A 15,469-nucleotide genomic window follows, 5' to 3' on the forward strand; every position below is an offset into this window, starting at 1 on the left:
CTATGCTGCTACAAATTAGTTATAATGTTTATGGAATAGATTCTGAGAAAAGGCAAGGAAGTTTCTGTAAGGGGAAAATTGTAAGTATTTGCTAATGCTCCTTGAGAAAATAAGCACATAAATATCATTTTTTAGACTACTTCGAACTGATTTGATGTGGGTCAACAAACAAGGTTTTTGTTTGTTGTTTTAGCATTACTATTACTATCCTAAAATAAAGTTGATCTTTTTCATTGGCAGAGGTGAGACACTTTTTAAAACCTGGCTTTGAATAAGTTGTGATTTTTTTCCACCCCCAAACACCTGCTGTATGGATAACAATTCTATTAGTTTCACTGGCTAACTACTACGATAAGCCTCATGAGGGATGGGTTAGGCAAGGGATGGATTTTCCAGATGAGGGTGTAGGGAGGGTGGATAATCAGAATCTCCACAGCGTATGTGTAGATTTAAAAGCAGTGACTCTGACACTTTTCTCCAGAAGGATGTTTTCTGCCCCCTACCCCTAGTCTATCACTACTGAGAATCACTGGTTCTTCAAAGAGAAACAAAAAAGGAATTAGTTTGAATTAATATTTTAAATAAAGATGTGTTAACAGTGAGAGTCCTCAGAGATCAGTCAAATGATCCAACTTAGTTGACATTTTTATAAATGATCTAAAAGTAAGTATGTGTAGTGAAAATTCCAAGTTTGTAGATTAGGCTAACATCTCTAAATTCATAAACTAAGCTAATGAAGATAAAACGTTGGAAGACAGAGCATTTACATGTAGGTAGGCAGAAAACTGGCAGATGACTTTTAATGTATTAAATTTCATAATACAATTTAAATTATATTTACAAGATAAACATCACGGCATAATAATTTCCTTGCAAAAATGACACCAATAAATCATTTTAGATGTTTCCTTAAAATATTATCTTAATGTGCAGTGGTCCCAAATGTCCAATAAAGTAATGGGCATTATCAGGAAGAATGTAAGATACAAAACAGAACATATAATATCTCTGTGTAAACAGTATGGTATATCTACATCTGGAAGACAGATGCTATACTCCTTGCTTAGCATTAATAAGAACTATACAGTACAATGGAAGCATCCTGCAATTAGAATGAATGAATGAATGATGAAGACATACATGACATACCTAAAAAACATTTTGGCTCTCATCTAGAATAATGAATGTTTATTAAGGTGAACATTAAAATCGACTGTGTATATAAAATCATAACAATATGGATAGGAACAGAGGCTTGTTTAACTCATGAAATATTAGAACTAGCATGTAATTCTTAATTTTACTCTTATTTTTTGAGATGGAGCCTCACACTTGCCCAGGCTGGAGTGTACTGGCACAATCTCAGCTCACTGCAACCTCTGCCTCCTAGGTTCAAGTGATTCTCCTGCCTCAGCCTCCCAAGTAGCTGGGATTACAGGCACCTGCCACCATGCCTGTCTCTTCTTTTTTCCTTTCCCATTTTTTTTTTCAGTAGAGATGGGTTTCACTATGTTGGCCAGCCTGCTCGAACTCCTGAGCTCAAGTAATCTGCCCACCTCAGCCTCCCAAATTGCTGGGATTACAGGGGTCAGCCATCACCCACAGCCTACTTCCTAAAGTCTTAATGTGTTAGGAACAAGATAGATAAATAAATATGCTATCTTACATAGTAAATAGAAAATATATGTAAGCTGTTACCCATAACATGAGTGTTGCATGCTAAAAATACAAATAGATTCAAAAGAGATTTAGCTAAAACCAAACAAGAGAGACCTATAATCGATCAGAAAACTAAAGACATTTGTTTTATCTCAGCCTTTTTGAGTTGGCATCGTAAAATACAATCTGAGATCAAGTATTGTTTGATTTAACCATGGAATTTTGGGCTTATTTAACTCCAAAATGTAATAAAAATTAGAAAAGGAAATTTAGCAAATACTTTTGTTATTCAATGTAACCTTAGTTTTTCAGACATTTAGTATGATTAGAAAACTCATTAATTCTTTAATTTTGGAATAATAACGTTCATATGCCAATTTATAATTTCCCACACTACATACTATGGTGTTTATGTATCTCTCTCTCTATTTCAGCATTTATTGAGAGTCTGTCAAATCCAAATCCCTGTACCAAGTACTGGCAGTTAGAAGAAACATAAGATAGTCTCTGTAAATAGTTTATAACTTAGATTTAAAAATAGACAAAATTTATAAATAACGAGAGAACAATAGAGGTGAGTGCTAATTAATAGTACAGCAGTATGTTCTTACAGTAAAAGAGATGACAACAGATGAGAAAACTACTAATCATCATGGAGAAACTGGAATTTCAATTTGATTTTGAAAGAAACGTGTCACTCAGGTAGGTGGAAGTTGTTAAAATACTAATTATCAAGCTTGACCTCAGAACTATTGACTCTGATATTTTCTGAAGGAACTGGAAATCTGAAAATCTTTTTTAGAGTGTGTCACGTGATTCTGTGCAGTCAGTCCATGAGGCAATATTTGGGAAATTCTTGAGTAAAGAATTCTATGTAATTCCAGGAACTGGTAGGCAGAGCAGGTAAAGACTCTGACATTTTGCATGGGAGAAGAAGACAATGAGGAAATCTGTTTGAAGTCAAAGGATCTAAGTTGTAGAAGAAAAATGGGAAAAAATTATGTAGGCTGGAGTCAGATTTTGGAGGGATTTGGATAGTAAAAAAAAAAAAGAGGTTTTGGTTTGCTTTTTTTTTTTTTTTTTTTTTTTTTTTTTAATTTTAATTTTTTTTAGTCGCCGGACGGCTTTTGGACTGGCAATATAGGAGTGTTTGCTTTTGTTTTTAATAGAGTGCACCACTGAAACTTTTGGAGCAGAAGAGTAACATTTACAACATATATTTTATGAATATATAAAAAGTTAAAGTCAGAAGGGCTGGAGGCAAAGGTCTAGTTAAGAAACTATAATAATAGTTGAGGCAAAAGAAAATGAAGGCCTGGACTAATGTGATGGCAATGGAAACAGAAGAGAACTGCTGGATATACACTGGCAAAATAGAGAAGAAACAGAATTGTTTTTGGTGAGAGCTTGGGGATCTTTAATACTTTTTAAATCTTTGAAATATCTTCCTCAGTAAACTCAGATGTTTTTATTTCTGCCTCTTCTTCCTTTCACTTTCATTTCTGTGAAAAAATATAACTACTTTGCATAAGAATTCCTTGTTTAGACTGCTAGCAAAGAACATCAGCTTTAAAAGTCCCAAGAAAGCCAATGACCAAAATGACTTTAAATCATGCTTTAATTTTTCAGTGCTGATAACCAGCATGATTTGAAAGTAAAATGTTTAGAATTATCTTATGCCTGGGTAGCAGAACATTTAAATACAAGTTAAAGAGGAAGGGAAGAAAGAGTACATTATATATGTACAGGATAGTAAATTTCACAGAGCATATTAGTAGTTAAAATAAAGGGAGAAAGTGGATGTGTAGTTTATCATCTAAGCTGGTGTCTCTGAATTAAAGTGTAGCATAACATGCTTTGTGACTCCTAGAGGTAGCTATGACCAAAGCGTTAATGAAAGTTTCTGTAACTTCTTTTTATGATGATTTTTCCCCTCAATTTCACTCTTAGTGCCCTTGTGATCACTTCCTTCTAGCCCAAATTCTGCTCTCAGAAACTTATACACAGTATAAATTTATACATAGATGTTAACTCCTCCCTGGGACATTTGTATTTTGAAACTTATCTCCCATGCTATGTAATGAAAATCCGGTTTCCTATTGAAGATATTTCAGACTTTAGGAAAAGCCAGAAAATGGAAGAGATTTTCTAGATGGTGGGAAGAGATTGCTTCAATTATTTCCATTTCACATAAAAATCTGATATTTTCTCACATATTCTGGAACTATAATATCCAACCTATTCTGATAATTTTTGAAGCATATTAAAAAAAAAAACATAGTGAAGTGTTGTATTTAGCAGATGTAAACAGTCTACATTATCAGACAAATAATTCTTCCTGGATAAAAATACAGAATCTCTAGCAATTAGAGAGTAAACAAAGAGTATTTCCTCCTCTCTGATTCAAGGAATATATATATATATATATATATATATTTTTTTTTTTTTTTTTTTGAGACGGAGTTTACACAGGCTGGAGTGCAATGGCGCGATTTCGGCTCACCGCAACCTCCGCCTTCTGGGTTCAGGCAATTTTCCTGCCTCAGCCTCCGGAGTAGCTGGGATTACAGGCACGCGCCACTATGCCCAGCTAATTTTTTGTATTTTTTTAGTAGAGACAGGGTTTCACCATGTTGACCAGGATGGTCTCGATCTCTTGACCTAGTGATCCACCCGCCTCAGCCTCCCAAAGTGCTGGGATTACAGGCTTGAGCCACTGCGCCCGGCCAAGGAATATATCTTTTCTGGCCCAAAGGAGAAAGGTGGGGTCCTTGCATTCCTGAGAGGCCATAAATAATAAGGAAAATGATCAGTAAATATGTATAGAAATATAATCTGTGAAATATAGTTCAATGGTGTTTCCATGGCATTCTTCAGTAATATGCTACTAAATAAATATTACCCTGTATATTGTACAACCAAATAGTTTGCTTCAAATTCTGCTATAGTTCTAACCCTGCTGAAACAAGCTGCTGCAACTTAAATTCTTTCTAAAGAAAATATTGCTATCATTGTACCATATGCTGATGTACTTTCTAAAGATTTTCTAATGTTTTATTTTAATAAATCCCTAAATGGATAACATAATTATTTTTACTTAACCAGACATATCATTTAAACAGTTTTTGACATCATTATAAAATAGATATGGGATTAATAAGAGGTATATTTGATTTATTCCCTAATAATGAGGATGATGTGGAATAAGTTCTCTTGTTGCAGGACATTTCAGTTATACTTGAAACCAGCAATTATGCAATCATGTGGAACTGTTTTGAATTTCATGCTGATTTGATAGGAATTAAACTTTCTGGGTTTCAGTAATAATTTATCTACTTGTGTTTCTTTCTTGCGGGCTTCGATTAGTTTTCTAATTTCTTTTAGTATATTCCAAGGTTCTGTCTTAAACCTGTTATTTAACAGCTACAGGGCATGCCTTCTTAGGGTAAAGTGATCCAACAACAAGATTAGTATTATCAACCATATGTATCATTGTGTTTTCTTACAATAGTGGATTCTAGGGTTCATGGGAAAAGAGAAGAACCTGGAAGCAGGTTCTATATCCAGCCTGCTGGAGGTCACTACCTCCACAAAGTCCTTTGTGTTGTCCCCTCAAAGTGAAAGTCAATAAAGAAATGTGGAGAAAGTGAACTCACTTCTTTCCTAACTCAAGCATTGAATCATTCCCTCCAGGCAGGAAAGCCAACATGCACACAGCATATCCACATAAGGGTCCTACCCCAACACTAGCACTGACAAAAGAGGTTTGTCTTCCACGTTAAACAATCACTCTGCTTAATTGATGAAACAAGTTTATTTCAACCTAAGTGCTCATAATTTGGGCTTTTTCTATTTCACTGTCACTATTGAAAAAGTTAATTTTGAATAACATGCATATATCACTAAAGGTCATTTGCTTGTGTTTCAGGTTGACGCCTTGAAACAAAATACAGCTACATGTTATATATATATATATATATATATATATATATTTTGACAAAATATATATATATTTTTTGACTTGGTTCATGATGGAGGCAACTTATACAAGTTGTTTACAAGAAAATGAATGACTCATAAAACATCTGTAAAATATATGTAAGACTGAAATAAATTTAAAATGGTACTTCAGTCATTTATTTCCTTATAAGCAATTTGTCCGTAACAGTTGATATAAAGCTTATATTACTCTGCTTTCAAATATGTTTTCTTTTAGAGAAACATTTCTTAGAGATAATTATACCACTTATCTCACCAAATATTGTCTATACAGAAAACTGTTGTTTCTTCCAGGGATACTCTTAAAATTAAAGTAAATTTTATTTCTATTTAAAGGGTATGGAGCATTAAAATTAGTTTATCATCAAAATATTTTATACTTAATTCTAATAAATTATATGTGATTCATAAGCACTATCTCTATTTCATTATAAAATCTCAGACCAACAAATCATTTGGCTTTTCATAGCACAATTTTTCCTCCCTTTCTTAGAGTCAGAACAAGAAAAACTTTTATCTGTAGTCAAGGCCAAAACAGTGGCTTACGGATTAAATTATTAGGTGTCACTTCAATAAAGTATTGAATTGAAACAATTCAGTAACATATTTACTTATATTCCCTGGTTTTACTATGAGGGAGACAAAAAGTAGCCAAGGACTTCATTTGTAACAGCTACATTAGTAGTTGGCAGTGAATGAAATAATCATTATCAAGGTATTGGTCACAACTAAGCTATGCCTTTAACAGTGACTGTTAATAACAATAATGTGATTGAGAAGCTACTGGCTAAAACATACTATCATTATCTTTCATTTTTTTATGATTCTAAGAAGTCATAATAATAAGCAAACTCAAAATGAGAAATGGTGATAAGGAGAACTGAGAAACTGTAAATCCACATCAAACCAAAGAATTCTCACCTTCCCAGTACAATTAAGAGTTCAATGATTTGAGGATGGCATTAAATAGAAATGGTAGCTATGCTTTAATATATTTCTTAATTCTCTGGTAAAATTTAAGCCCTGCATACAACTGTAATCAAAATGGGACATTCTAATGTTGCACCATCTTTTGAAGACTCCAGTATTATGATCAAAGCATGGAAAATGATGGAATTCTAAACTGTTACTATAGATTGTAAATTAAAGAGAGAGGCAGTGATAGAAAAATCACATGTGAGGATACTTTAAGTGACACCTACTGATAATTCTTTAACACTGGGAACACTGGGCATACTGAGTATATATTAAATATTTTTAAAATTAAAACACTAACATTATCACTATATTTTTAAAAGTCAGATATCTTCTGAAATTTTTTGGTGCTAAGCAAATTTCTTTTTTACTATCAATAAATAATTCTGTTGATCCTACATATCTAGTACAGCTATAATTTCACTGTAGTTCTAGATCACAAAGCGATATTCTTATGTCAAATTTAGGACCAGCATATACAAACCCATTATCACTTCAAACTTAATATCTTCATAAAAACTCCAACACATTATTACTCCTACCCAATAAAAATAGCATTGCCTTAACTTTTTTCATACACTTATTCTCAAAATGACCTGGGTTTGAAATGATACTTGACTTCTCTAACTTCTTTTGCTTTAGCCTCAACATCCAATGGGCCTGGAAGTTGAAAAAATGGACACAGCAAGAGGAATGGGTAAATGTGACAGAAATAATTTGGATCATTGCTGTTAAGTATATAATAAGTATTTGTGATCTATCATATTTGCTGAAGTTTGACATTAAGGTGGTACATTCCAGTATTATGTACCACTTCCTAGAAGATCAACGAAGTAGAAATGCAGTGACAAGGGTGTCATCTAGAAAGAATGAAAAGAAATACTTCCAAGAACTCAACAGCCTGCTGGGAGAAATTCCAGGATGTAAGGACACCAAGGGAACTACTGCAGCCCACTTAGAACATGTTTTTTGTGTTTGTTCCACATGTTGTATCTGAGATAGTCACCAGTCATGTGTAATATAAACTGTTTTTCTTGACTAGATGTAAAAGTGAAACGGCTTGTTGATACTCTTTTCTATGTTACAGCTTATTAGAAAAGATAAGTATTTTTAGAGGGAGTAGAAAAACTAATTCAGAAAGGAAATCAAGAAGAAAAAATCTAAAGAGGATAGGGAATCGAAACTATTATTAAGAATATGGCAAATGTAAGGCCGACTGCGGTGGCTTGTGCCTGTAATCACATAGCACTTTGGGAGGCCAAGGTGGGTGGATCACCTGAGGTCAGGAGTTCGAGACCATCCTGGCTTAGGTGAAACCCCTTCTCTACTAAAAATAGAAAAATTAGCTGGGTGCGGTGGCGTATCCCTGTAATTCCAGCTACTTGGGAGACTGAGGGAGGAGAACTGCTTGACCCTGGGAGGTGGAGGTCGTACTGTGCCTAGATGGTGCCACTGCACTGCAGCCTGGGCAACAGAGCAAGACTCTACCTCAAAAAAAAAAAAAAAAAAAGAAAAGAAAAGAAAAAAAGAGAATATGGCAAATGTAATGAATTCATATATAGAAGAAAGATAACAGATATGCAGAGTACTGAACATAGTTAAGTGATCAGTAACTTGTTTTATTCAAAAATGAAAAGTTGATTTTCTAACCAAGAATGGTGAATCTGGTCTTTTTGAGAGTGGTAACAGCATCTCATGCTATACGTAACAATAATGAGTACTCAGAAAAGCTGGCTGACATTAGGTAATTTCTTGGCTAGTAAGCAACTGAACACAGGTTTGACACAGTTTGTTGATAGTGGAGCTGTGGTCTTCTTGACACATGTATAAAGATGTAAAGGGCAGCCAGAAAAGATTTATCAAGCTAAATAAATGCTGACACATGTAGGAATAAAAGACAGCACCAGAAGAAACTTGGAATCCCTCATGACAGTGAAGCTCTGGATATGAAAATGAAAGACATGACAGCACAGGTGTTGTTTTCATTTTTTCTTCTAGGTTTATCTCATGACTTTAGAAGTTAAAAAAAAAAAAAAAAAAAAAAAAGCTATGAAAGTAGACACCTGGCCATTAACAACAGTGTTGAAAACAAGACTTGTCTTTCTGGCTGTTGGCTTAGAATAACTGAAAAAATGGGCTCCTGGAGTTTTATGTACATTTTATGAAGAATGCATTTGAAGCAAAATGAAATTGGGGTACATTAGTTAAGATTCAGTTTGGCTCAAAAAATTGTTTATTTCTCCATGCAATAAATGTCTGGAGGAGTGAGAACTCTGCTCCACAAAAACATCTGGGAGTTTCCAGGTCCATTTAGCTCAGTGTTCCACAATCTGTTTGTTCTCATAACCCATGGTGGAATCCAAATTCCAGCAGGAAGATGGAATAAAGGGATTAAAAGTGGGTACAAAAGGCTTCTGCTGGCTACCTTTTATGGAAGATTTCTGAAAGCTGCCATAGGACACTTTAGTTAAATCACATCAGCTAAAACTCGGTCACGTGGCTGCACTAAGCTGCAAAGAAGACTGGGAAAGGTAAAGTTTATTTTCTTCACTCAGCTAAAAATTCTACTGCCATGGAAGAAGGAGAGAATGAAAGTTGGGGAACAATTAAGAGTGTTTTCTCAGAAAGCTGGGGAGAAAAATGCCTACATATGACTGAAGGAATGAACATCATAATGAATGACATTGTACTGTCATAAGCTTCAAGATTTAAGGGGCAGAGATAAAACAAAAAGAGAATAAAAGCTCATTATGCCTCATAAGAAAAGGGCCAAAATCAAAACGTGTAACTTCAAATGGGTAGAAAAAAGCACAGATGCAATGACAAATAGTAGACGGAAAAGTTACATGACATTATAGATGAAGACATTTCCCAAATTTGCCAATGACAAATAATAGAAAGGAATGGCTAATTTTGGGGTATCGTAAATTTTAATATGATCATGTATCAGTTATTTATGATTTATTCCATGCCAAATTATAAACAGAATTGAAGTGGCTAAATTAAAACTCACCATTTCTTAAGCAATTGTACATGGACCACCCAAATGTTTCCAAAGGTACTTGGGGGATTAATTTAACTAAAGGCATACTATTATCTTTTTTTAACTTATATATTTTTAAAAATCAATTTTATATTTTTTCAACTTAGAAAAGAATGGTTTGAGTGCCTCCACAAACATATCAAATATGAATGCCTGGAATTTAGAGAGATGAGACAGATTTACTCACAATTTAGTTAACTCACCCCTTCCTCATCTAATGAAGTCAGGATGACGTTCACTATTAAATAAATAGATTCATTCATTGTCATGCTGCTAAATTTATAACTTTAATAAACCATTGGTTAACAATAGAAAGTATAAAGAATAATTGAGTTAAATATCAGTTATTAGAAGCCTAAAATTACTCCAAAATTCACTTTTATTTTTTAAATTGATTTATATTTGACAATTTACAGTTAACTTTTAAATAATTTTCTTCAGATCAGTACAGTCCTAGTGCCAAAAATGGGTCTGGCAATAAACTCTCAATAAGTACTTGTTAAATAACTTTGTATGCTACAGAAAATATTGTGACAATCATATTGGAGTTGGTCTCACGTTTTGGGGGAGTATAATGACTCTCTACACCTGTGATATTTTATTTATGGAGCACTATTTGCAAATAGAAGAATAAAATAATTTCTCTTATTTCAACACTTAGAAACGAAAGAAATTGTAAAAATAAGTGAGTTTTTTTTTAAAAGCATAGAATTTTAATAATTAGATCCAAAAACTAGATTTTGTCCCTTTGATGTTGTAACATTTATAGTTCAACATATATTTATTTAACTTACTTTTAATTCTACACATGCCATATGAGGTCATTTTGAAATTTATTTGTTCAAAAATCATGAGGTTTTTTTAAAAACATAATTAATTTAAGGAAAATGAAGAACATTAATCATTTGTTGAAAGGGAACAATTGACATTTGCATTTGTATATATAATATACTTAAACAAACTTCATAATATAACCTTGAAAAATATACTAATCTAAAACAAAATTTATTTTTGATATTCAAACTCCAAAATAATGACAGGCTTAAAAATATTTTTAAGGAGATGATGAGATTATATAACTGTAAAATACGTTTATGGTCTACATTAGGGAAAATAATGAATAATATTCTGCCTTAGACTATCTATATCAGTCCAGTTCTTGCTGAGATACTTATTTTAAGTAAATAGTGTAGCTAGTAAAGAGTCTGGAATTCATATCGTATGAGAAACGGCCAAAGAAACTATGGATGATGGGAAGCATAATCAACATCTTCACCTCTTTCAATGGCTGTTATGTGGAAATAGTATTGATTTATTCTGCATAACTTCAGAGGATATATTCACATATAATTAGTAACACAATCAGAGCTACCTGTAAATGTAATGAACCATTTGAAAAATGGTAACCCACAATAAATTAATAAGGGTATACAGCTGACAGGTAAATCAATGGGACAAAACAGCCAATAAAAGGTGAAATTGAGGCATCAGTAAAAAAAGGACTAGAATGTTCAATAAATAATTGAATATTGAAAAAACCAGATAGCTATTTGAAGAAAGTATGTATCAGTTTAGGGCAGGAGCTCCCAACCCCTGGGTTGTAGAACGGTACTGGTCTGTGGCCTGTTAGGAACTAGGCCGCAAAGCAGGAGGTGAGTGGTGGGTGAGTAAGCATTACCACCTCCTGTCAGATCAGCTGTGGCACTGGAATCGAGCACGAACCCTATCGTGAACTGTATATGCCACGGATCTAGGTTGTGTGCTCCTTATGAAAATCTCACAAATGCCTGTCAATCTGAAGTGGAAGAGTTTCTTCCTGAACTTCCCCTTCCACTCCCCGTCCCCTGACTGCTGGTTTAGAATATCATCTCATACCATATCTCAGAATTAATTCTAGATAAATTTAAGATAATTTGAATTTATATTTAAAAATCAAACTATAAAAGTTAGAATAAACCATATTTCAGACAATGATATGGAAAACATACTTTTAAGCACAGATACAATATAATAAATGATCACAAAAGATCTATAGAATTGGCTACACAAAAATTGATCAGTTTGATTAATTTTTTCACCCTGCACTCCGGTAGTGCACAATTAGTGAAACATGAGAATTAGGAATAGAGTAAGAAATCTCAAGCGAACCAAAGAATGCATAAAAGAAAGATTTATTGAAAAAACTCTTGGATTTGGCAATTAGGAGTTTATTCATGAGCTTGAAGAGAGAACGCCAATAAAGAGATTAATGGTAGGATGCAAAAGTTAAATTGAAGAAAAATGAGCAGCTTCTGGCTATATGTTCAGGAAAGTTGGTGCTAGAGAAAAGGAACCAGTGTAGTCCTTTGAAAAGATTTCAGAGTTAAGAGCAGGGATATTTTATTCATTTGGCTCATAGGCACAGAGCTGGGAGCCTGTGAAAATTTCAAAGGCTTGCAAATCTATTTAAACTTTAATATTAAGATAGTGACAGTAAAATTTGAAAATAAAATATACAGATTAGCAGATATTTAACAAACACAATATTACACTAATTTTATTAAATTTATTAATTTTTTAATAACATCTAAAAACAATCTGATACTTTTTTCACTTTGTAAGAATTCCCAAGAATGTACACAATTTGCAGAAAATTTACAGCTGGGGTGGGTGTGGTGGCTCATGCTTGCAATCCCAACAGTTTGGGAGGCCAAGGCAGATAGATCACTTTGAGGTCAGGAGTTTGAGACCAGCCTGGACAACATGGTGAGACTCCGTCTCTACTAAAAATACAAAAATTAGGCAGTCATGGTGGCACACGCCTGTAATTACAGCTACTCAAGAGGCTGAGGAACGAGAATTTCTTGAACCTGGGAGGCGGAGGTTTCAGTAGGCCGAGCGTACCACTACACTCCAGCCTGGGTGACAGACCAAGACGCTACCTCCAAAAAAAAAAAAAAAAGAAAAGAAAAGAAAAACAATGTACAGCTAAATTCAGTGAGTTACTTTAGGACAAATAATTTCAAAAAAATTATATAAAAGTTTAAAAAATTATTAAATATTTTATCTATTGAGCAATATAGATGTATTTTAATGTTTAATCTGTTTAGGGTGGTATCACAAAATAACAGTACCTAGAATCTACAAATCTTAAAACAACCCTGATTGGGAGAAAAATTTGGAAGAGATTCCTGTAATCAACAGACAAGGAAGAGAGGGACTGAAGATGTTCCAGAGGGCAAAAGGAGATAGAATCAAGAGTTAACCACTTTTTAAAGGCAATTCTTTGAATTTACAATAGCAAATGCACACAAATATATTTAATAATTGGCACAATTACATGCAGGATATGTCAAAAATATAACACTGAGATACAGGGTTTTAATATGTCAAAAATACGGCCCTTAATCAGAAAAATTTTTTACTATCCTGGTAACTGTGTCAGTGTACAAAAATCATAACAATATAAATACGTATCTTAGCCTTATTATGTTAATAGTATTAGGATGTTAAAGCCATGCTAACATTAAATGAATAACCAGCTTGATCAAACATGAATGTTTTACAGGATTCACTATTTACTTACATAATTTAATTACAGTTTGCAACTTGATAGTTTAAAATATCATTAAAAAATTCTCCAGACATTTTGGAGTACATTCGCTATTTCTATATGCATATGCCATGGAATTTCTATTTATAAACCTATGTCTAAAGAGAGTCATAAATTAGTCAAAGATATTCATCACACAAATACAAAGGTACAATTTACAACAGACAGTCAAACTGAGAAAAAACAGACTAAGAGAAATGGAACTAATTTAGGAAACTTGTTTTCAAACTTTTTAGTCTTGGGACTACTTCACTTTCTTAAAAATTGAAGGCAACAAAGAGCTTTTGTTTATGTGGGTTATAACTACTGAAATTTCCCGCATTAGAAATCTGAACCGAGGCACTTCGAAAACATGTATTTTTTAACATTTAAAAAATAACATTAATAACCCTTTACAGGTCAGCAGGAAAACCAACTGGTTACATTTGCATAGAAAGAAAGCTGGGCTTACACAGTTCCAGGCATTTCCTCCTCTTATTCTTCTCATTCAGTTCATTTCCCTAAAACACAATTTTTATACTGACATTTTTCATACTTCAAAACTTTAATGATTCTCCATTGTCTACAAATAAAAGTTCAAGTTCCTTAAATTGGCATTCAAGACCATCCACAATTTGGCCCTAACTCTTTTTCCACTCTTTCACTCTTTTGTTACACTTCCTGTTCCAGACATACAGCTCTAGTTTCAATCTTCTGAACATGACTTTTGAATCTTTGCTTCTATGGCCTTGCACATAGTACTTTAATTTCTCGATTAGCATGTTTCCATACTTTCTACCTACATCAGCTCTATTCATACATCAAGATCTAATTCAAGCTCTACCTATTCCTCAAATCCTCCCTTGACTACCTAGGATAACACTTCTTTCTTCTGAATTCCTATTTATTTTCCTGGTTTTTTTGTTTGTTTGTTTGTTTGTTTTGCAATTAGCATATACTGCTGGGTATCACTCATTTTCTTTTTCTGTGGAAAGAGAAAATACTAACTGATTTTCTGTATATATTTATTAATATCCAGATATGTTGATGACATCATAATTAAAGTAATCAGTTCACGTTTCTAAAATATTACTGGCTGTTATTTTCCATTCCCAAACACCTAAGAGATACTGTTGACTTACAAGTGAAACAGTGGTCTGTATATCGAGTATTTGTATCCTACAATTGCCAGAGTGTGTTTTTATTATGACCTTACTCCTCCTTACTGTCCATATTTCACAAAAAGAAGTTACCCATTGGGTAAGCAGCTCTTCATCTATTACCAAAGACATTTTTAATAGTAATTAATAATAAATCCCATATGTTCTATATATTTGGGTCATGAATAAATAATGTAAAATGCCAGTACAAATAGTTTCTCTACAGTCAATCATATTATATTATTAAAGTCGGTTGCATGTAAAAATTAGTAGACTTTGTGTTTTAGAACACTTTTAGATTTACAAAAAATTGAGCAGATAATAGAGTTCCCATATGCAATCCCCATTTCCCCCCACAGTTACTCCATTATAAAAATCTTGCACTAATGTGGCACATTTGTTACAAAGATGAGCCAATATTTATATATAATGTTAACTAAAGTCTACAGTTTATACTAAGGTCCATGCTTTGCTTTATACAGTTCTATGAGGTCTGACAAATGTATATCATGTATCCACTATTACAGTATTATGCAGAATACTCTCATTGATTTAAAAATCCCCTGTGATTCAGCTTTTCATCCTTTTTCTGCTCTCCTCGAGGCCCTGGCAACCATTGATCTTACTGTCTCTAACGTTTTGCCTTTGCCAGAATGTTACATGGCTGGAATCATACAGTATATGGCTTTTTCAAACTGGCTTTTTCAGGTTTCTTTCACTTAGCAATATGCACTTAATGTTCCCCTTGTCTTTTTGTGGCTTCACAGCTCAATATATTTTTATTGCTAAATAATATTCCAAAGTATACATGTATCATGGTTTGTTTATCCATTTACCTACTGTATATGTTGGTTGCCTCTGGTTTTTGGTGATAAGAATACAGCTGCTATAAATATTCATGTTCAGGTTTCTGTGTGGGCATAAGTTTTTAATTCAATTGGGTACATACCTGGGGGCATAATTGCTGGATTATATTGTAAGGGTATGTTTAGTTTTTAAGAAACTGCCAAACTGTCTTCCCATGTGACCATACCATTTTGCATTCCCACTAGTAATGAAAGA

The 15,469-nt window shown here is 33.4% G+C and overlaps 2 protein-coding genes across 6 annotated transcripts in view; one reads left to right on the top strand and one right to left on the bottom strand.

Annotated features, from left to right (window-relative positions):
- Positions 1–15,469, bottom strand: part of LOC105709990 (COP9 signalosome complex subunit 2) — a 425,050-nt gene that overhangs the window by 294,121 nt on the left and 115,460 nt on the right. The gene's annotated exons all lie outside the window — the stretch shown is intronic.
- The window catches only part of FGF7 (fibroblast growth factor 7), a 62,470-nt gene that overhangs the window by 40,443 nt on the left and 6,558 nt on the right, over positions 1–15,469 (top strand). Inside the window, exon 2 of one of the 2 annotated variants that reach the window (XM_012442181.3) lies at positions 7,276–7,330. The exons of the other annotated variant lie outside the window; for it this stretch is intronic. Coding sequence (XP_012297604.1) covers positions 7,288–7,330 — 43 coding nt within the window. The 5' untranslated portion in view covers positions 7,276–7,287. The remainder of the gene's footprint in view (positions 1–7,275; positions 7,331–15,469) is intronic. 2 annotated transcript variants of the gene reach the window in all.

The sequence above is a fragment of the Aotus nancymaae genome, unplaced genomic scaffold, assembly GCF_030222135.1.
Source record: "Aotus nancymaae isolate 86718 unplaced genomic scaffold, 86718_ANA_hifiasm-v0.15.2.pri h1tg000062l, whole genome shotgun sequence".
Classification (NCBI taxonomy): domain Eukaryota; kingdom Metazoa; phylum Chordata; class Mammalia; order Primates; family Aotidae; genus Aotus; species Aotus nancymaae.